This window comes from Augochlora pura, chromosome 7 (genome assembly GCF_028453695.1).
Source record: "Augochlora pura isolate Apur16 chromosome 7, APUR_v2.2.1, whole genome shotgun sequence".
In the NCBI taxonomy this organism is placed as follows: domain Eukaryota; kingdom Metazoa; phylum Arthropoda; class Insecta; order Hymenoptera; family Halictidae; genus Augochlora; species Augochlora pura.
In genome coordinates, this window is record NC_135778.1 from 35,831,360 (window position 1) to 35,852,108 (window position 20,749).

General features: G+C 42.0%; 2 protein-coding genes across 4 annotated transcripts; one reads left to right on the forward strand and one right to left on the reverse strand.

Annotated features, from left to right (window-relative positions):
* Positions 1-3,337: 3,337 nt before the first annotated feature.
* Positions 3,338-6,901, reverse strand: LOC144472238 (uncharacterized). Of its 3 annotated transcripts, none has more exons than XM_078185155.1 (3): positions 6,786-6,901; positions 4,111-5,165; positions 3,338-3,933 (listed from the first exon to the last, which is right to left on the reverse strand). In XM_078185155.1, exons 1-3 carry the CDS (start codon positions 6,836-6,838, stop codon positions 3,371-3,373), a joined length of 1,671 nt encoding a protein of 556 aa, XP_078041281.1. In that variant the 5' UTR covers positions 6,839-6,901; the 3' UTR covers positions 3,338-3,370. The 3 variants fall into 3 exon arrangements, with proteins under 3 accessions (XP_078041281.1, XP_078041282.1, XP_078041283.1); XM_078185156.1 differs by lacking the exon at positions 6,786-6,901 and adding an exon at positions 5,828-5,932; XM_078185157.1 differs by lacking the exon at positions 6,786-6,901 and adding an exon at positions 5,493-5,497.
* Positions 6,902-14,328: 7,427 nt separating this feature from the next.
* Positions 14,329-17,016, forward strand: Ric8a (ric8 guanine nucleotide exchange factor A). The gene is made up of 10 exons (XM_078185221.1): positions 14,329-14,552; positions 14,644-14,783; positions 14,991-15,103; positions 15,183-15,478; positions 15,550-15,725; positions 15,800-16,046; positions 16,130-16,274; positions 16,349-16,496; positions 16,588-16,707; positions 16,785-17,016. Exons 1-10 carry the CDS (start codon positions 14,475-14,477, stop codon positions 16,909-16,911), a joined length of 1,590 nt encoding a protein of 529 aa, XP_078041347.1. The 5' UTR covers positions 14,329-14,474; the 3' UTR covers positions 16,912-17,016.
* The last annotated feature ends 3,733 nt before the right edge of the window (positions 17,017-20,749 follow it).

The window sequence follows — 20,749 nt, forward strand, 5'->3', positions numbered from 1 at the left end:
ACAAACTTGTACACGTTTAGTAACACGTATCCAGTCAGTGGAACTTGAAATCGGTATCGATAGTTCTTTCCGAGATTCGCGGATGCGACGAAAGGTGTAATAAATGGTATGGTTCGTTGGATTTGTTGGAATTTCGTGTTACGTTGGTATCGACGTAAAAACGGACGTATGGCGAATTCTCGGCGCAGAGAAAGTCAGTCTTAAAAAATAATACGATGCTAATTATTCGTACGAGTCAAAGGCATTTCCATTCTCTCCCTTTTTGCTTCTGATTATGTACAATCTTAAACCAGTAACGGTTATAGGTATATCTAAGGTTTTACTTTCTCGAATGTCGTAAGGCATCGTAAATTGCGTCTAACCGTGTTCGTTAAAATTATGCTACGCGAATACAAAACGTTCAAATTTTGCTTCCGTTCCGCACACATTCAATCCGAGTCGCTTAAAATTATCGAAGTAATTTAACGCGTCGAGGAAAGTTTTCATCCTCGAGAGATAATATTTCATTTTAAGATTAGATATTTTGCATAATTTAAAAGAACATCTTCGATCGCGGATTTTCCTCTTTTCCTTCTTCCCCTTTTTCTTTTTCTTCTCGCATTTGCTTCTCAATACCTCCGGTTTTATTAAGTTGCTCGTACGCAATTGCGATCACACTGTAGGTAGATGAACAAGCATGTATATAAGTTTCTTTAACAATAACAATCAGACTTTTTCGATATGCTTTAAATATTACGATCGTCTCCTCCTTTCCGGCGCAACTACCAGTGTTTCCCTGTTTAAGCACTTGTAACACAAACTATATGTATACATATATCTCGGTTTAATATTTCTCGCAAAATCTGTGAACACACGCAAGTCTACGCGCATTGTCCGGCTATAAATATTTGCTTATATTGCTATATGGCGAATTAGACGAACCGTCGCGTCTAAAGTCAATCATTTTTCTCTATAAATATCATTCTATTTCGCGATCGCATCGCGCGATCAATGTCCAGGTACTCTGTGTCACGTGTTTTATTAATTAATAAAATGCGGCTCGAATTCCGTTCCAAACTGTTCAAACTGTTGAAAAATTTTTTTTTCCCCGCATCCGTACAAACTGGAAAGAGCAAAAAATTCGCCGATCATCACAAACACCTCTTTTCCATTCGTGGAAAACATTTTCGAATCCCAATTTTTCTCAGAACAAAATTCAAAACGTTGGATCAGAATTCGAGCCGCGCCTTTCACGCTATTTTTTTCTTTTTTGCTACATGAACGAGGGTATGGAATGCTGAGGTGAAAATGTTTCAAGGCAGCTTTGGTTTTGTACTTATCGGTGTGTAAATATCCGTATACAACGAGCGTTCTGCACCTGTTGCTAAACTATACAGTGAAACTGAAGTTGAACGAGTAGTTGGATATTTAACGCAGTCTTTCTAGGAAATCGTTTCACGATAAATTCGCTGTTACAAAACAGCCCGACACGATCATTGTCGACATCGTCATTGCAATAAACTGGCAACTTGTACTATAAAATCTGAGATCCATAAGTAACGAGACAATCATACGTCGTGACGACAGCCTTTGCTTCTTTTCTGTACAATATTGAGATCTAACGCGGGCACGCGCTCGCGATAAAGAGAGAGCTTCGATCTTAATCTGTCGGTTACTCGTTCGACAACGCGTGACAAAGTTGTGAATGACATAGAAAGAAAGAAAGAAAGAAAGAAAGAGAAAGAGAGAGAGAGAGAGAAAATCAACTACAAAACTACGAACACGAAGCAACTTGTCAGGCAGCACCGAGTAAAATGACGTCCTTCAACCGTTGTGCCGCGATATAATACGCGCTCGTGAGAACTGCAACTCTCTTTTGTTTACAACTAACGATAAGTCGCGATTCAAATATAAATCTTGTAATATATAATATACTTTTCATAATTTATATATCTTTCTCTGGCATATGAATAAATCGATTATGTATATAGAATCGATCTATTTGTACACATACACTGTTCTCTTCTCCGTGTGTACATATATATATATATTCATATACATATTGTATAAATATATATATATATATATATACATATATATATATATATATATATATATCAGTATATGCAAAATAAAATTAAGAAAAACCATTCGGTTCCGACGAGCTGGTAACGCAGGTTCGGTTCATCAGTCTTAAAGTATAAGCGAACAATTCTTGTTCATTGTACGATACGAGGTAGTTCGTTCTATGTGTACTGTATGTATAATGCGTAATATTGAGCAATATTGCAGCTGTATCCCAGGGCCAAGATCGGTAACGATAATGTAATATCTTACAGTTAGAACAAATTAACAGCAATATCTCAGTCGTTAACGAAACTAATCAAATTCGAATCTATCAATTTCTTTCCACGTTTCGAGTCTCCCACAGGGCTACGCGTATATAACTCGTATACAATCCTATTGTACGGAACAGCATTTAATGCTTAATGATAGGAATATTTCTCTTCGAAGAAAAATAAAACAATATCGCTAAAATAATATACGAGCAAATCGAAATTACGATAAGACTCCAATAGTACCGCCCACGTTGATTGCAGAAAAAAAAAAACGAATCAAAATATATCGAATCACAAATAATAAAAATAATAAAAGTTTTACGTCTGTGTATTCACTGGTCCACCGAAATTGTTTAAAGCTCAATGCGATTCGAATAATAAAAATATGTTCTCGCGTGTAAGGCGAGCGAGTACGAATACGTTCGCGTTAATTTTAAACGCGATAAAATCAACGACAATATGGTACAATTTCAATCTCGCCAATTTCGATTTCTTTTTTTTGTTTCCCGCGATTTCGCGATATCGCTGGAGCAAGGCACACTTTTTCTCGGTAAATTAGCATTAGGCTTTAACAACTTTGGAGCGCAAACTGCGATTATAACCCGTGCTTCAGTCTCTCGAGTCTACGATGCGCTAATCAGTCTTCCGTAAAATAATCCAAGAGGATAATATACATTAACCCCCTCCCCCCCACCCGTGTCTCAATGTTTCTACCGGTTCATGGTAATTCATTGTATCGTTCTCGACGTTCTATTCTATTCTGTTCTATTCCATTCTATTCTATCCTAGTCTATCCTATTCTATTCTATTCTACTCTGTTCTATTTTACTCTACTCCATGCTAGTCCGTCTGCGGCTTAGCGGTAGGAGGGTAACGCGCTGCCTATCCCTGAGCTTTATCGAGCTTTACCGAGTCGATTGGCCTTCGATCATTTTTCCCTTCGTTTCTCGTTTTCGTTTTATCGTTTTCCCATTCCCCGATTCCCACCCCGACTACTCGTCTCTCATTCTTCGTTCCAGCCCGATTCGGGGTAAAGAGATCTCGCGCCGCTTTCAGTTACGATTGCAGGAATCGGAACCAACGTCCTCCTCCTCTTTAACGGTCAACGTAGGTGGTACGATTACACGGACGTCCGACTTCCGACCGACAGAGAGATCCTCCACCTGGTCCTCGTTGCCCTGCTGCTGTTTCGCAGAGTGTAGAAGAGGGCTGGGACTGCATCGGGTGATGTCCAACATCTCGCGGTCGACGGAAGCCTCCCTGGCCTTGTACGTGTCTAGGATCGAGGCAGGACTCTCGATCACCGCGTTGCTGTTCTCGTTCTCGTTCTCGGAGAGGCCGCCGCCGTATATGCTCCCGTTAACGTTACCGCCGATCCCGTACGGGAAACAAGCGCCGCTGCCGTTCGAGCCGCGTTTGAAAGGCCGCGACGTCGTGATTCCGAGCTTCTTCACTTTGTCGTAAAGGGTTCGCGATGGTACTCCATACTTACGTGCCGCCTGTAACGCGCTCATTCCCGAACGTACCGCCTCGATCGCGGACATGATGTCGTTTCGCGTGTACTGCTTGTATCGTTTCCATTCCGGCTTCTGCGTTGGCACGTAATTCGCGATTTCTGCCGGAATAAAATCAAAGAGCGTGTTTCAATTTTTGTCTCTGGAACGTTTGTTCCTAACCCAAGGTTTGCTCACCTTGTACCTACCACCTCCTACTTTATACCTTGTGCAATCGTACGCCTAAGCATGCGACGATATCTAACTAAATGCACAACGGTATCCGAAATTTCCCTTACCTGACTTGACGTCCCCGGGGTATGATTGCGGCGAAGGTTGCTTATCGTCCTCGTCCATCATGGATACGTCCGTGTAGGGGCTGTGAGCGGGCACCCCTTGTTGAATCGAGATATCCTCGCTGTTTCGTCTGTCGTGTTCGTGGGACGAGCCGTTGCTGCTGCTGTTCCTGAAGTGATTGTTCTCGTGACTGTCCGGATGCAACAGGGGGATGCCTTGCGAGCTGTCCGCGTGTCCCTGGCCGAGGACCGTCCTGAGGATTGGCGTGTCCCGGTTCATCAACATGTTCGAGAGCTTCTTTCGTTTCAGCGGCGACGTTTCGTACCCGTTGTCGTAGGAGCCGGACAGAATCGAGTGCTGGGAATGTTGTGTATGCTGCGAGTGCTGCGAATGATGCGACGGCGCCGCCTGATGGTTCGAGCCCGCGTGTGGGATGGGCAGCCCCGAGAGTTGCCACATGTGCAACGGCAGCCGGTTCGCGCCCCTGTCCGACGACTTCCCGTAGACGCTGTACGAGGCGCCCGTCGAGTGCGGGGGCGACGCGTGGCCGCTGCTCTGAGCCGCGCTGCTCGTCGTGCTCGTGCTGATTGCCGGCGGAGGCGACATCGAGGTCTCCGCCTCCTCGACACCGGCCCGGCGACCTTGCGAGGACGAACCGGAACCGTTCTCCTCCACCAGGCCCTTCACCTTCAACACCTCGGCGACTTTCAGCAGGCCGGCCAACTGCTCCTGCGCCACGTTCACCTCGCCGCGGTACATGTACTCGAGGATCGCCTTGATCTCCGAGTACTTGACGTCTTTCAGAACAACGATCGGATGTTTGCACGGCAGGTCGATGAACAACGTTTGAAAGTAGGAGGAACAGGCGGCCAACACCATTTTGTGACACTTGACCGAGGCACCGCCGTCCACCGCCAACGTTACGTCGGTGAACGCTTCGTTTTGCAGCAGCTCGTCGAATACTGTCAGCAGGTTCGAACGGTGGTTGTTCCAGCGCAGACAATACTGCTGCGACGTGCTCGCCATCGTGGGAACGATCTTATCGCCGTGGCGGATCCTGGAAAAAGACGCGAAGATCAGTGGTGGTGAAACGGAGAGATATCCGGGTTCTCTCCCAAGATTTCCGGTGCCCTACCCGACTAAAATATTCCAACGAAAATATTCTAGCCTAGACCTCTATCGTAGACCTTGCTCGAAATTTTACCAAATTCCGGCTCTACCTTCGTCGAGATCCGCTAGACGAAAACTCAACCGATCGAGCAATTTCTCAATCCATGTATAGATAACTCTCGAAGCCGAGCGCGAGATACGAGTATAATTCAAGGGGAGTAGAGTTGCGAACGCGGTGGAGAGTGAAAAGTCGTTAACGAAATTCGGTAATTACCTCCGCCGTGACTCACTCCCATGGAATTATCCCCCTCCTGATCTATATCCCCTGCCTAATACGTGCACGAGAAAATGCGTAAAACAGCCGGCGAAAGCAACGCGCGTGCGCTGAACGAGCGTGCGTGTGGCAAACTACTATGTACAAACTACGCGGAAGTTGTGCGATTGCAAACCCCGATAAAATCGATTCTCCCTCCGCGAGAAGGTTCGAACACGCGATTCAAATAATAACTGCTAGTTTAACCATGCCGTATATAAATTGAAACCGCGGCAACAGTTGCTACCCCTCTACAAACCAACAATCATGAACGAATGGTTGCAACTGTCACATACTCTGCGAGAGATGGTGCCCCTTTGCCTGGTTAGCGACGTTGATGGCGATGGCAATGGCAATGACGACGGCAACGACGATGGCAATGGCGCCGCGAACGTTCAAATGGCCGCCGAGGTGTATACGCTACTAGACCCACAAACCTGCGGGCGTGTGCACTCGCATCCGCGGCTCGATCCGCGCTCAGAGTTTCCACCGGTCAGCTGCAAAGTTTTGTTGACCAACTGACTGACTGATCCACTTGCACCCTTCAGTTATTTAGCATGATGACCGAAGACGCGTGCGCGTGCGGCGCGCAAAACTCGATTCGACTTGTTGCGAACGGACCGATCAAAACAAACCTCGCAACTTCATTCTCATTCGACTGTGTGATCTGTGCATGGACACAGAGTGGCGTAAAAGTGAGGCACGAGTGCTCGGACACACTGTTGCGCGCGCGCGCGCTCGCACGAGACCATGGAGGAAATAGAATAAATAAAATATAGAGAAAAATACAATTTTCCACTCTTTCTATCTCTTTCGCTCTCTCTCTCTCTCTTCTCGTGCGCGGTCTCTCCTTCTCTCTATCTTCGTAGCTCAGTCCGCGTTTTTCTTCCCTTGCAATTTCTGTCTGCTCTCAGGAATAGTCACGAGATAGATCTCTTACGTTCATCGCAGGATTCTTTTTATTTGCCTTCGCTCCGTGTCCGTGGGCGCGCGCGCGCGCGTTTTTTGCTTCCTTTCCAAGTTTGTAGACAGAAGAGCTTTGCAAATTTTCTATCAATTTTCTTCAAGCTCCTTCAACTTTTCTTGATTTTCCTCTATTTTTTTGTACATCGAGCAACACGATTTTCGTCAACTCATCTGTCGTTGTGATACGAGTGCACACCCGCAGTCAGGACGAAGTAGACGCGCGAACAGAAACCCTCTCCTACGACCTACTCGGCGACCACTGACGAACCGTGCGTTTAGAAGACGTACTCAGCCAAGAGCTGGTCATGGCCCGACTCGCATAGGGGTGGCCGTGCCGGCATGTGTTGGTGCGTTGCTCTATCTCTCGGACTCTCTCTCCCTCTCTCTCTCTCCTCTTAGCCATCTCTCTATCCTCTATCCGCGCGACGGCTGGCTGTCTGTTTTCTCCCTGTCCGTGTACCTCTTGGCTCTGCCTCTGTCTCTATGTATGTGCGAGGAGAGCACGAGTAGCATCGCAGTGGCGTAACCGACGCGCTTCTAATGCGAAATATTTCTAGGAGACCTGCGCAACTGATCCTCGAGTCAAGTACACGCTGTCGATAAGGAATACGGGTCATTTCTGTTGTGCATGCATCGCTATTAGAACAATCTTTGACAGTCTATTGACTTACCTTAAAATGCAATAGATTCGCAAATTTCTCTCTTCTCTCTCTCACCCCACCCCCCCCTCTCTCTCTCTAGCTCTCAACTTTTGCATTCATGATATTTTCGTTCGTAAAAGATTTTCATCATTTCTTGCGAGATAATGTTTACTTATGTGGTTATGTTTGAGTTTGTGGTGAATATAACGATGAACCTAACTCCGACTTTCGCAGCACACTAGAAAAATAAAAATTTAAGGAAACAATCTGCAATCTGCTAGTTAATATATTAATAATTGCTGTTGCAAGAAAGTATTCGTGACATTACGCGATCTCAACTTTATGTACCAAGGATTCCTCTTGCATTACCGAGTGGCGTTACCATAGATTAATAAAAGTCTTTCTGTAAAGATACGTCGGCTGATTCGATTTTCCGATGGTGAAGCTAAAAAAACCTAAAAAATGCGAAGCCACAGCGTTACGCCACTGAATAGCACACACGAGGAAAGACTTGCACAGGCATCGTCGACCCTGGTTGCACGATCGGCCAATCACACAGCGCCTAGGCCAATATCCTGCGGGATACGACGCATACACGTGCAACCAGTGCATACGTGCCGTTGTATGCGTGCGGCTGCGGCGTGCGTAGCACCGTTGCGTCGACGTGTTTGTAACTGCGTACACCCACGTCTTTTACCCGGATATCACCGGCTAAAAGCGATGACTCCTAGTTTTTCAAACTCGCAAGCTTCCGAACAACTGTCCTTCCTTCATCGACAAAAAGTCGTGAGAATTTCCGAATTTCTCCTGCTGACGTTAATCTCGTTCGTCCCTCAGTAATCTTTTAACTTCTTCGTCGCTGAGAAAGAAACGCAATACGATATTAATAAAAAGATACTAGCTCCGACCGACAAATGCTGTTACAAAATCAACTTAACGCTAACGTGCTGCAATCGTCGGAGCCTCGACCGCCGATTCGATCCTCGCGCGCAGTCTTTCAATTATTTTCGGAAAAACGAATCGTTAATTAACGATTTATCGAGTCAGTCGTCGACAAGATTTGATAGACTGGCTGTTAATCGCAGAGCTAGTTAACTGCACGATCGTAAAACGATATTGGTATACTAGATTTTCGAACGAGTCGCGTATTTTACGATGTCGTTTCATTTATGAAAACGTAGACTAATTCGCATCAATCGTTCTCGATTATTTTAAAATTAGTTGGAAGCGGCTCGAAGCCATCGCTAATGCACTCGCCGTGCGTCGTTTGGTCGTTGAGGCATCGAGGGCGAAAAACCCGCGTGTTCGTAAGCGTCCCCAAAAATTGCCACCACGCCCAGTCCTGCGATGTGACCGCTGATTGCGCCTGCGTCTCCTTATAAAATCCTACGACTTTTCCCAGGCTTCTGGAACCCTCCGCAGCTACGCAAATCAAATATGTGACTTATGGTGGTGTCTCGATTCTTCGCTACCTAGAACCCGGGACGCCTAAAATCGTAGAAAGAACCATACGATCGTATATTATAATAATAGTAATAGTAATAGCAATAATAAAAGGAATAATATTAATAATGATAATAAAAATAATAATAACGTCAAGCAATGGCTCGCAGCATTGTAAACAATATTAACAATTAAGGTATAACAATATTAACAATAACAATATTAACAAATCAGGGTACGATTAACGTTGATAATTGCCATTTTGTTGTCTGCCACGGCCTCGCAAAGTGATACGAGAATACCGAACGTACACGTTTCGGATTTCTCTGTTCGCATTATCTCGACGAGTTGGTGCGACGAAAGAAGAGGACACGATAAACAGGAACGATAACGTGTTACGTGTTACGGACGAAAAGAATATTGTCTGCGTTTGTTCCCTTTCTATGCGTCCGCTTTATTCGCTCTTCGCGATCGTCGAACCAGACAACGCGTAGACAAGCGTATGCTAGTTAGACCAAGTTGCACAGTTTTATTGGTCCTTACGGCACAGTGGCATACTAAACACTGCACACTGCATTGTACAGCTACAACTGGTCAGGCCAAGCTATAAAAACGTGTACGATACTTGACCCATCACCCGGCAGGCAGCAATCGGTCGATGCTTTGCTATTACTTCTTCGGCTGGTTTATCATTGGAACCTGAAATTACATTTCGATTGCCATCGTGCTCGCTGCTGTTCCGAAAAATTTTCAGATTCTTTATTCGACACTACTTACTTTAAGATAACATGAACTACTAAGATTTACTTTTCGATAGTTGGTCGTAGATTGTTGCTTGGTAGTTCGTTAGCAATCGAATAGAAGAAACACACAGTGCGGACGAAACAGCATGTTTGTTAGGCGTGCATACACGCGGAGTCTCCAGGAATCGTTGTGTTTTAAGATGCGCGCGTCTATACTATGCGGGTCCTATGCAGCGTGTCGGTGTTCCAGATTTAGCAGCAGGCTGCGGCCACCCTCTTGTCTTAAGGCAACCGGATTTTCGTGAAAAAGGCGAAGCCAGGACCAGCGAAAGGTGTCCAAGGACCCTGGAACGTAGACACGAAATGGAAGGGTGACAGGGGAAACGGAAATACGAAATAGCAGCGAAATAGAGGGAAACATCGCCGTGAAAACGGGGAAAAATAAATTCTCGGAAACCGCAACGCATATCGGGGATATACTTATTAGTGATAGATAGATACATACGGCGCTGTACATTATCTATGAGCAAAGCGATGATAGAGGGATACCAACTGTTTGCTTATCGGGTCTACAGATAGCATGGTGTAGTCTCGATTCCGTATTCTCGCGTATTTTCGTCGAAATCTTTGCTCCTCCCGAGGCTTGCTAGAACGATAAGAAAAATTCATTGTATAGAAACTGACGAAAATATATTGTACAGGTATAGGCCGTGGACGAAGAAAAACAATTGATATACCGTTATACGCACCGCCTACACCTGCGTACACTGCATACTGCATGCGCTGTCGCATACTGCGCGTGTGTGCGACGATGTGGATATGTGGATGTGGGTGTGGGAATAGAGTCCTTTAGGGGGGAAACTTTTACATGGATGCCGGGGCCTAGTTTCAGCTGAAAAGGTGGACCTAAGCACTTTTTCAATCCCTTGGCGAGAACCTGTTTTCCCTTCGCTCGCACAGGTTCGCCCTCCTCGTTGTCGCGCGTTATTCTCGCAGTTCACTATTTCGTATTCGGTCCTACAACATTCAAAATCCGTCCTACAATTTTTATCCTGCACGAAAAGCTCGGATTCCGAAATTCACATTAACGTGCAGCAGCTATGTAAAATTATAAAATAATTCGATTGCGCGTCATGCATTACGTATTATTGCAAGATTTTAATAGATATCTCGAATGCGATTCAATTACAGTGTAATTCGATTGGCTGTCGAGGAATACCGCAAGGCAAAGTACGCGACGATGACTCAGGTCAGTCAACAGGTTCGAGTAACAAATTGGACTAACTAAGCCTTGGATTCAGGATGGTCAAAATTATCGCGAGTCTCGATACATCGTTGTTCGCTAACGGAAAATGTCCGTTTCGATAACTGTTTCACTTTTCTGTTTACTTTTCTCTATGTTCTTCTGCTTGTTTGCTGTGTTCGCTCGCGTAATCATTCGATTTAGACTATTGAGAGGGTGTGGGGGGCGGGAGGGGGGTATTGATACGCGTCGTGGCGATGCGGCGCAGGTGAATGGGGCATTGCACCCGACACTTCGATGTAACCAGTGTCCGAATCTCTCCGGCAGTTCGGCATGTCACGGTGCACGGTAAAGCCGGCTCCTGGCGGAGGTTGATCTTAAACAGGAGAACCAAATGCTTTCGGTTACAGAGAATAATTACACTTGACGCACGAGGGTTCCCACCAGACCAGAAATACTTTCGCCATTGTATGGCGAACAATGTATCAGTAGGAGCAGGTAGCTGATCATCGATCGGAGTCCCCTCGGTCAATGGCCTTGCAATAGCACCATCAACCGACGATCCCTTTCATGGGACGCGACCTACCTACAAGGTGTTAATAAAAATCGGACTACCCTCTCTCTCTCTCTTTTTCACGACAAGAGCAATATTTTATTCTTCCGAGCTTATTAAAATTGCGTAAAAGAGTTCTCTATTTCGTACCTCTATCAATTTTCAAAGTATTCGTACATTTAGATGCTATGAGGATTGTAATGTGATATAAATCCTTTGCAATCCTTTGACTGCAAGGATCCTTCGCAATCAAAGAAAAGAAACTAGTAAGGTGTATCGGATAGACATAGGGCATGGGGCCTTGTCACAGCGTGCAGACCCTTATAGCTGGCCCATAGGTTTATCCGTGGTAAGCGAGTGTCAGTGGGTCGACACCCGCAAACCGGTCCCGATCACGTGGAATGCTAGCCTGCAGTGCGATGTTGCCACATATATGCATCATTTCCTAAAAATGCATCTAGCAGGCCTGCTAAGCGTGCACGAGACACGTATGAACGCACACTCGTGCACTGTCCCCCTCCCTCGCCGCCGTTCGTACGATTTTGAGAAAAACTATGACTTCGAAGCTTCGAGTTGGCAAGTTTCACCAACTGAAATAATATCCAGAACTTGCTTTTTTTGCGACCGTCGCTCACGATCCCGTGTATCCCGGTGTCCTATGCGACGCGCGATACATTTTTCCGCAAATTATTTAAACTTCTGGTAACATATGTATTGTACAACCTACAATCCACGATGTATACAATGTTGTATCCAACCGCGAAGAAAACAAAAAAACGGCAAAACGACAGAGCGGAAGGGTGGCGTCAATGAAAATTATATGCGCAACAAACCGACTGCCAACATATCCTTTTGGTTACTTTCCAACGGCGTAGGAGCAAGCATGGCGATTTCAACGCCAGGCCGAGCTAGAAAGTGCCACATAATTTACGGATCTGTGAGCGACGTTCCCGTCAGCATGCGGCGCTTGGACAACCCTACCCACCAAGGTCACCCCTCTTCTTTCTATTCACTGCCGCCCGTCCTTTTTATGCCTACCTAAAACGAGATGGTAGGACTTTTTTTATACGCAATGTGTCCTTGGAACCTGACAATGGCTGCGTGTTTCCTGTGAGGCACCTGTTGTATCGTTGCTCTTTTCCTAGCCACGCCTAATGCACATCCAACGCAACCACGTAATCGACGAGACGAAGAATTTTTCCCCTTTCCCCGTTCCGTCGCCGCCCCCACCGGCAAGCGGATAAAAATAGCCCGGTGGAGGGAGAAGAAAAAAAAGAGAGAGAAAGAGAGGGAGAGAAAGCCTTTGTAGCGTGCGATTCGTGCGAATGCAGACGACAAGAATAGTACATACGGTTCGAAAGCAAGCGTCTCCTTTGTTCAAACATTGAACTTTGAGCTTAACTGTTCCGGGGTCTCCTCCGTATTCAATGTTGTGCAATTCCATAACAAAGATTCGGAATTTCTTCGACAGATATCGCAATTCGCCGTGCTACGCCTATGAACTACTTCCTGCAACATGACATAGCAAATCACTATCCAGCTGAGCTCTGAAATGAACTTACGATACTGTTACAGAACGGTATGAACTTGTGATTATTTGTAAAACAGTTTCAACCTTTATGCATATGCACATAGAAACAAGTTCTTTCCGATTGCGATCGCTTCGTAGAGTTTTCGATGGAGAAAATAATAGGGCACAGAGGAATCGATGAGGAAATTGTACGCGAATGGAAAATCAATCCCTTATACAATATACAGGTTCTGCTGTAGCGCGCAGAACCTCCGGGGAAACAACAATGCGTCTTGATACTTCTCATTTCCTGTCGAATAGCAAAATAATTGACTTGAAACAAGTTCTACGCCGCTGCGCGGTCTCCTCGAACGCCGTTTCTCCGGCATTTTTTCCGACTCCGAGTATCGTCATTTCTCCTCCGGGCGAAAAAAAGAAACGAAAAAACCCGACCGGAGCCAGAACGATTACAGGGATGTGATGTAATCCGCGCTGGAAAGTTGAAGAAATGCCTGGAAGAAAGTCGTTGAACCAGATTATCGGTGGACCGTTGACCAAGAGTCGAGATTTGCTAGCTACATATGTACATACTACTTATGTACATGCATATGTTTATGTATACGTATATACATAATACGATTGGCAAAAAAACCATTTGATTATTCAAAAAATTTCTCATTAAAAGTGTATATCTATAAAAAGAGTTGTGTACAGTACTGTAAAACTCTGTTTTACATATATGTATATACAATATACGTATCGACAAGATTTTCAGTAAATGTACTAACAAGTATTATATTGAATGAAAACTTGCATTTGACTAAAAATATATTTATTTCGTCCTGAAAAAAATAGAATTCTTATTGATTTCAAGATTCTGTAGATTGTAGAATGGCTTCGAATAAATTGTAGGTTAGGAAAAACGTTGAGAGATCGATTAAATAGTTATCTCAAGAATTAGTAGGGGCCCCGCGAATATAGGAAAACCTGTTTCATGTCGACTGCTAGTTCCACGCCCTTTCTCGTTTCTTGGGGAAGTTTTACGTCTTATTGGGTCCCACGTGCGTTACATTATCGATCATGATCCACGATAAAACGTTTTCACGAGGCCATATCGAATTTAGCTACAAGAAAACGTTCTGGTTCTTCTTCATCTGAACCGAAGAAATCACACATGCGAATGGTGTAAATGGTGTGTAATGTGAGAATATATTTATAAGAAACGATTTCCCTTACAAAAGTTATTTTATACCTTTCGGTATATCTTTCTTTAATACGCATTTAATAGCTTCCTATTCCTTTTTCTGAATATAAACATACGAAAGACAGGGTCCGGTTCTTCCAATCAAATACATTTACTTCCGAGCAAAACGAGATTCAAAAAGACTCTCGAATCCTGATCGAACCTCTCGTAGTATTCGAATCTGTGATGCAACTTGATAGTCACATGCCGTCACAGGATGTAGCCTATAGCACGGTATAGTAATTGATATTGGATAGTGTAAAGCAAGTGTAAAATGTAGATAGTGTTCATAATTACATGTACGTACACCGTGTACGGTGAACAGTATTACGCTGTGCTGTACTATGTGCATGTACTGTACTGTGCTGTGTGCATTTCAGTCGATATTTCGAACATTACAGTCATCTGGCGGGAAAAGTATGAACACTAGTGTCAATGAACCTAGATGTATCGGCGATCGCAACGTGAAACGTTCTGAAAACGAAAAACTGCTGCAAACGTTCGATTATAGAACTGCAGCTGTCAACCTCCTGCGAGCCACGGGGCTACGCGATCGTGCTTCTTTACAATTTTTCCAGAATCCTGACATACTTGAATCGACATGAACGCGTTGGCACAGAAATTAATCTCAGATGCGAACGAGGAGTTTTCCAAGGACATTGTTACTTTCCAGGAAGACGTCAGTACTCGAATTTCAATTTTCCCACAGGAGCATTTCAAACTAATTATTCATTGGCACTTCCATGTTTTATATTTTTATGTTTTTATAGTACGGAACCAAGACCACATTCGACGAATTAAACCAAGATCAATTACGGGAAAAGCTATGGGAGACTCTATTCAATTATTTGTCCGACAATTCGCAATCTTCCATTCATCAACACTGCTTATCCGCATTACGAATTCTCAGGTATTTGGTGCACCATTGTGCAACACATGTCCACTACGATTATTATCAAAAAAAGTATAATTGCGGTTATTATCGTATTCACTCTATCCTTTCATATTGAATAATTATTTTTTTTCCAACAAATTGTTATATTTTGCAAAATTACTGGTATTGTTTGTTTCATTAGATACTTTACAGTAACTCTACTATTTTTCCTTGTTAATATAGCCGTGATAAAACAAATTTGAACGAGTTAGTTACGGATGACAGATTGAATCTAATATTAGGAAAGGCAGCTTTGAAAGATACTAGCATAGAGGAGCAGACTATTTTCACCGATGGTAAGCTATTTGTCTTTGCAATAGTATAGTATATACGCAATCTTTCTTTCCTTCCAATTCTTTCTTCCTTGTTTTACAGTTACCATTGAAGCTTTAAAATTACTATGCAATCTCATATTTAATAGTACAATTGTACAACAAGCGTCACCTACAATATCTTGTCTACCTTGTCTTATTGAACGCATGGGACAGTATGATAGCAACACTTCCTACAATGTTATGCTGTTCGATACAAGAATCCTATTTTTAATCACTGCAACAAACAGTTCCACGAGACAAATAGTTAAGACAAATCTGAGAGGAGACACGTATGTTGTTAAAATGTTGGAAAGAATAAAAACTCAATGCGAAGAAGAGAAGAATGGTATTATCGAGGTAGTCGTTTCATACAATAGTTGTAATTACATTCGAGTCCAGAAAAAACTCTCTTGAAATTTTATTTGTAGTTCGAGTCCACGATGCTGCTATGTGAAGTATTGAAAGCACTGTTCAATTTGTACATGCATACCGATGACTTGATAGGCGATCAAGAAAAGGAAGACGAAGAAAAGGATAAATATTTAATTTCAACTCTTTACAAGTTGCTGTTGTTGGAATGCAGAAAGGAAGATGATCTTCGAAGGTAGACTCTGCACGCTACCGTCACTGTGGCTTAATATTACTGTACTTCTTACTCCGTGGTAACTTTTGTCACAGTAACATAGCAAATTTACTGACAGTGGTACCATACAACTGTTACTCAACGTTCATACCTCCGACAAAAGAAAAAGGGAAGCACGTGTTTCAAGGTGTGAACATGTCAGCCGTGTCTGTTCTATTGAAATTTCTAGACCAAAGGTTGGAGAGTAAGGGCGATTTAATAGGAAATCTCAGTCCGATCATTACAGCATTGATTAGGATGGCTAAAACCGAAAGATTAATAAGGAAGTATACTAGATTACAGGTAGAAGAAATTTCTTCGTTTCCGTTGTTTTCTTTTTCTCTCTCCATTTTTTATTTCTAACCATGGTCTTTTGTCTGTTTCAGATCTTACCTCCATTGAAAGATGTAATGCATCGTCCTGAAGAGGGGACGACTCTAAGGGCAAAGCTGTGTAAATTGTTAACTTCTCCTTTGACAGAGCTACGAGATCTAGTCGCCGAGTTTCTGTTCGTACTCTGCAAAGAGAATGGTACGCGTGTGTTTGTGTATGTAATATGGAATAGTGGAAAAGTAGATGAAAATTATATAGTATGGCACTTGCAGTTAGTCGCATGGTAAAGTACACAGGATATGGAAACGCTGCCGGGATGTTCGCAAATAAGGGATTATTATTCTCAAAAAAGGTACAGGCAGATTATTCTTCGGAATCGGAAGACAGCGAAACCGAAGAGTATTTGAAGCACAGAGAGCAGTGAGTATGAACATTAAGGAAAAAATATACAATTTAGATATTCCAGGTAATTTGAAAAGGTTCCCTTTTTAATATTCCACTGTCATCCAAGGATTAACCCAGTGACCGGTTGCTTTGAACTTCCAAAACCAAATCCTTTGGAAGGGATGTCGGAGGAGCAAAAGGAATACGAAGCGATGCAACTTGTAGGTTTGGTAGATAAATTAACGAGGTCAGTATAGACAGATAATTGGCATCTGTGGTGATATTGTGATTCGAGATTATTCTATCGTAACATCATTGTTTCAGGGAAGGATTAGTGGCACCATGTCGGATCGGAGAAGATGGAAAACCAAAGCCGATTGAACATGTTCTGGAGTTACACGAGGAACTGTCCAAGCAACAATACCATCGTGACTCGGACGACTCCGATTGATCTCATATAGAATAAAACAAGCAAAATAAAGAAAATGATATTTATTAAAGCATTATTTATGAAATACAGGCACATTGCTTGTTCAAAGGATCAACAAATATGTTTCTTTTCCATACCTACCATCTGTTTCTCTTACCCGTTCTTATACCTGTGTCAGCGCCTGTATCTGGTACCTGCACCTGTATCGGCCGTACAATTCCGAGATGATTCGTAATAGAATTAATGTGAGAATCAGAAATTGGCGGAACGAGGGAATGAAAAACTCCATCTTGTCTGTTTGCTTACTTTATTGAAAAAAGAACAAAGAACAACATTACAAATTAAACAATTGGCAGGAAAATAAAAAATATAACAGTTTCCAAAATCACAAGAAATATTTTAAACATTATAATTTTGGTAAATTATGTTATGTGCTTTTGTGAGCATCACAATATATTATTATTGCATTTTTGCAGCCTATGCGCAAAGGCAAGAACGTATGTTTCTACAATGTTTCAAAGAACTGCAATAGTTTTTTTAATATAACCGGCTTTGGAAACGTATCGCCGCGGGCCGCCAAGGCGAAGGCGAATTGACAGGTAAAATGGCGAGAAAAATCGTTTAAAGTTCACGGAACAACTGTACATACACTAATCTATCACCCACCGTGGTCGTTGGTACATGTAGTAACACCCAACGCACACCGTATCAACAATAACCAGACACTGCGTGTCCCAAAATGCCTTTTGCGCCCGTCCCGCGAAAAAACCTTTCCAAACGCACACACGCGCGAGCGTGCGATACATTTGACAAATATATAAGTAGCAAATGTCTCCATATATCTTTAATTACGTAATAATATAGTTATGTAGATTAAAATATTTATTCATTTGTTTTTTTTTCTTTTTATTGTTGCTTGTAAAAGTGTATATAGATGTGTATACGTATAATACCATAAATTTGAATATTCCATATAAAAATGAAACTAAAATTTAGTAGGTACGATGTAGAAGAAAAAAGAAAAAAAAAAGGAAAAATATAATAATAATCGTAATAGTAATAGTAGTAGTAATAATAATAATAATAATAGTAATAAGCGAAAAACCCGTGTTAAACGAAAGGAGAGACCTCGGGTTGAATATACATATATCTATGTATATGTATACCTAACACAGATATACACGCATATATACTTACAGTCTTCTTCTTTGTATCTATGTGTGTATAGGTATGTGTTATATAAGACTAGGTTTAACAAACTTTGGGGAAATTCGTGGGGGCTTAGGAGAAATTAAAATTAGAATCGTCAAAGGTATCGCATTCTTCTTACTTTTTGTTTGTTTGTTTGTTTTGTTTGGTTGTTTGAAGGGCTTAATCAAGAAATGGATATACATATGTATGTACGTACGTACGTAGCATGTATATAAATATATATATATTTATGTAAATATTGAAATATCTTGAAAATGAAAATTCGCGACTATAAATATATATATATATGTATACACATATTATTTTATGTCTAAAGGCTGAATAGTCTTGGGGGACTGACAATTGATTACACGTTCCGACATATGTGTGTGCATGTTACATATTACCGTACGTGTAATAATAAATAATACAACATTTACGTTTATAACGCGACCATGCTCCTTGGCATCCCATTAGCATATATAAAAAATATATTTGGAATACACGCTTTCTCCATATTGCATTTACGATTTACCGTTTCCTCTTGTCTTGTACTATCCTTTTATACAGTGTTGTTCAACTCTTCCACTCTTTTCGAAGTGTAAGCGACCCGTCGGAACATATAAAATCCATTTTTCCATCCCATATTTCACGAATAGTCCCATTTAATAAAAAATACCAATGGAGGTTTCAGGAATACATGGTTTTACGCACACATTGAACAGTGGATTTTGTTCCTTCCATTTGCTTTTGTCCCCGCTTGCTCATCTTTCGGGACAATGTTGTAGCTTATTATTTGCTATTATGTTCCTGTTTCAGACGTACGCACAATACCTACTACACGTTAAACTCTATACATATATCGTTTCAAACGTTATATCTCTTTCAAGTTCTCTGGTATACAAGGAATTATCCTCAATATCCTACATGTATATGGCTCGGCGTTCATTCTCTTTCTGCTCTTTCTCTCCCTCTCTCTCTCTCTCTCTGCTTTGCCTGCCTTTCTGTCCCAACAAATGCAACCTTTCAAAGAAAAATGTTCTCGATGCTTTCAAACGAAGATTCTGATTTATTATCCAAACATCGTTAGAACAAGTGTCTTATCATGAGATTATCAAGAGATGTTCGCCGTCGCTGCTTTTGAGAATAAACCAACTCTTTCCACCAATCCTATGAAACCTGTTGCGGCTACAATAAAGTTCGAGGTTGTGAGCTCTTTCGAATCTTCATGACTAGATTGTATCAAGAGCTTCCAGTTGCAGGACTTTGCGATCATCGAAAATGCCTAAACTGTACGAGATTTGACAACCGATAATAACCTTTGGTCCAAAGAAATTTGAACTAACGTGGAGAATATAATAGTGCCATTAATCTCTGCAATATATTACACAGAATCTTACACATATTATAGTGAGAAACCTTTACTTATTGAATGTCATTATTACAAACTAGAAATAAAGTATATTAATAATTTCACCCTGAAAAAACCATTTGAGCTAAAAGTTTTTCCTTTCCCGCCTGTTCGTTCTCACGAATCGCTGCCACAAATTCCACCTTGTTCCCCTCAAAACTCTTTTCAAATTGAACGCCGAGCCAGACACCATGTCCAGAAACGCTCAACCGTCGAAAATTAAACTCAGACAGATCTTCTCTTGTAGTCTGTACCGACTATACAAGACTATTTTCTCAGAGTATATCTTAGAAGAATCGTTTCTAATTGGTTTCGTAGACTTTGGAGGGGGAATGGCGGGAGGGGGTGGGGGTGGGAGTTACTTGGCTTCTTTTTTTTTGCCACGTACAACAAGCTTGTATGTAGGAAAAGTGAAAAAAAAACAGAGAGATCATGGGGAACATTGAAGGGCGTACACCAATGACGCCAATGGAATGCAACGGTTTCCTTAGTACGTCCATTTGTGGTCAATTTGATATGTCAAAGAAAACATCTCCGAAAAAAAAACAAACAAAGGAACATGTCAATATCAAAGTAATTCGCGGCTTTGTATACATATATGTGTGTGTATATATATATATGTATATAGTATATTATGAGAGAAAAGGACAAAAAATTCTTCTCCCTTTCTATTCTGTTGCCTTTTCTCAGCCCAGATATATCATATATTTCTCGTTTGCTGGTTTTAAGTATTATTAAACGTCAAGTAACTAATGCAAATATAAATAAAGCTATCAGAGGCTTATCAAGGAATGAAATAAAGTTTTTATACGCTGTTATGCGCTTCCTCTCTCTCCTGACTCTCTCTCTCTCTCTCTCTCTCGCTCTCTCTCGTATACGCTCCAATACCTGACTCTTTCTCTCTCTCCCATACTCTCCACTACCCGATTCTCTCTCTCTCTTTCTCTCTCTCTCTAACATACGCACGCCCATTCTCACCCTCTTCTTGTCGCCTCACTTATCACCTAGAATCATAAAATACATTTAAACATTTGTACTTTAACTGACTAAGCAAGGATTTTTTAATAATCATGTAATATTCTTTCTTGTCCCCTTTTTTCTGCTATTTTATATATATATATATATAATTATGTATATATAATATTATATTATATATATATATATATATATATATAAAATGGATTTCTTGGATCCTCAGTTTTCATTCTGCTTATTCCGCCGTCTGTTACAAATTTAAAATCATTGACACTCGGGCCT

Excerpts from the sequence above, each read along its gene's own strand:
- LOC144472238 (XM_078185155.1), bottom strand. The coding sequence starts at position 6,838 with ATGCCGGCACGGCCACCCCTATGCGAGTCGGGCCATGACCAGCTCTTG. Across the intron at positions 5,166-6,785 it reads CATGACCAGCTCTTGGCTGA|GATCCGCCACGGCGATAAGA; the intron begins GTACGTCTTCTA and ends GTCTTTTTCCAG. Across the intron at positions 3,934-4,110 it reads CCCCGGGGACGTCAAGTCAG|AAATCGCGAATTACGTGCCA; the intron begins GTAAGGGAAATT and ends TTATTCCGGCAG.
- Ric8a (XM_078185221.1), top strand. The coding sequence starts at position 14,475 with ATGAACGCGTTGGCACAGAAATTAATCTCAGATGCGAACGAGGAGTTT. Across the intron at positions 16,497-16,587 it reads TATTTGAAGCACAGAGAGCA|GATTAACCCAGTGACCGGTT; the intron begins GTGAGTATGAAC and ends CTGTCATCCAAG. Across the intron at positions 16,708-16,784 it reads TTGGTAGATAAATTAACGAG|GGAAGGATTAGTGGCACCAT; the intron begins GTCAGTATAGAC and ends TCATTGTTTCAG.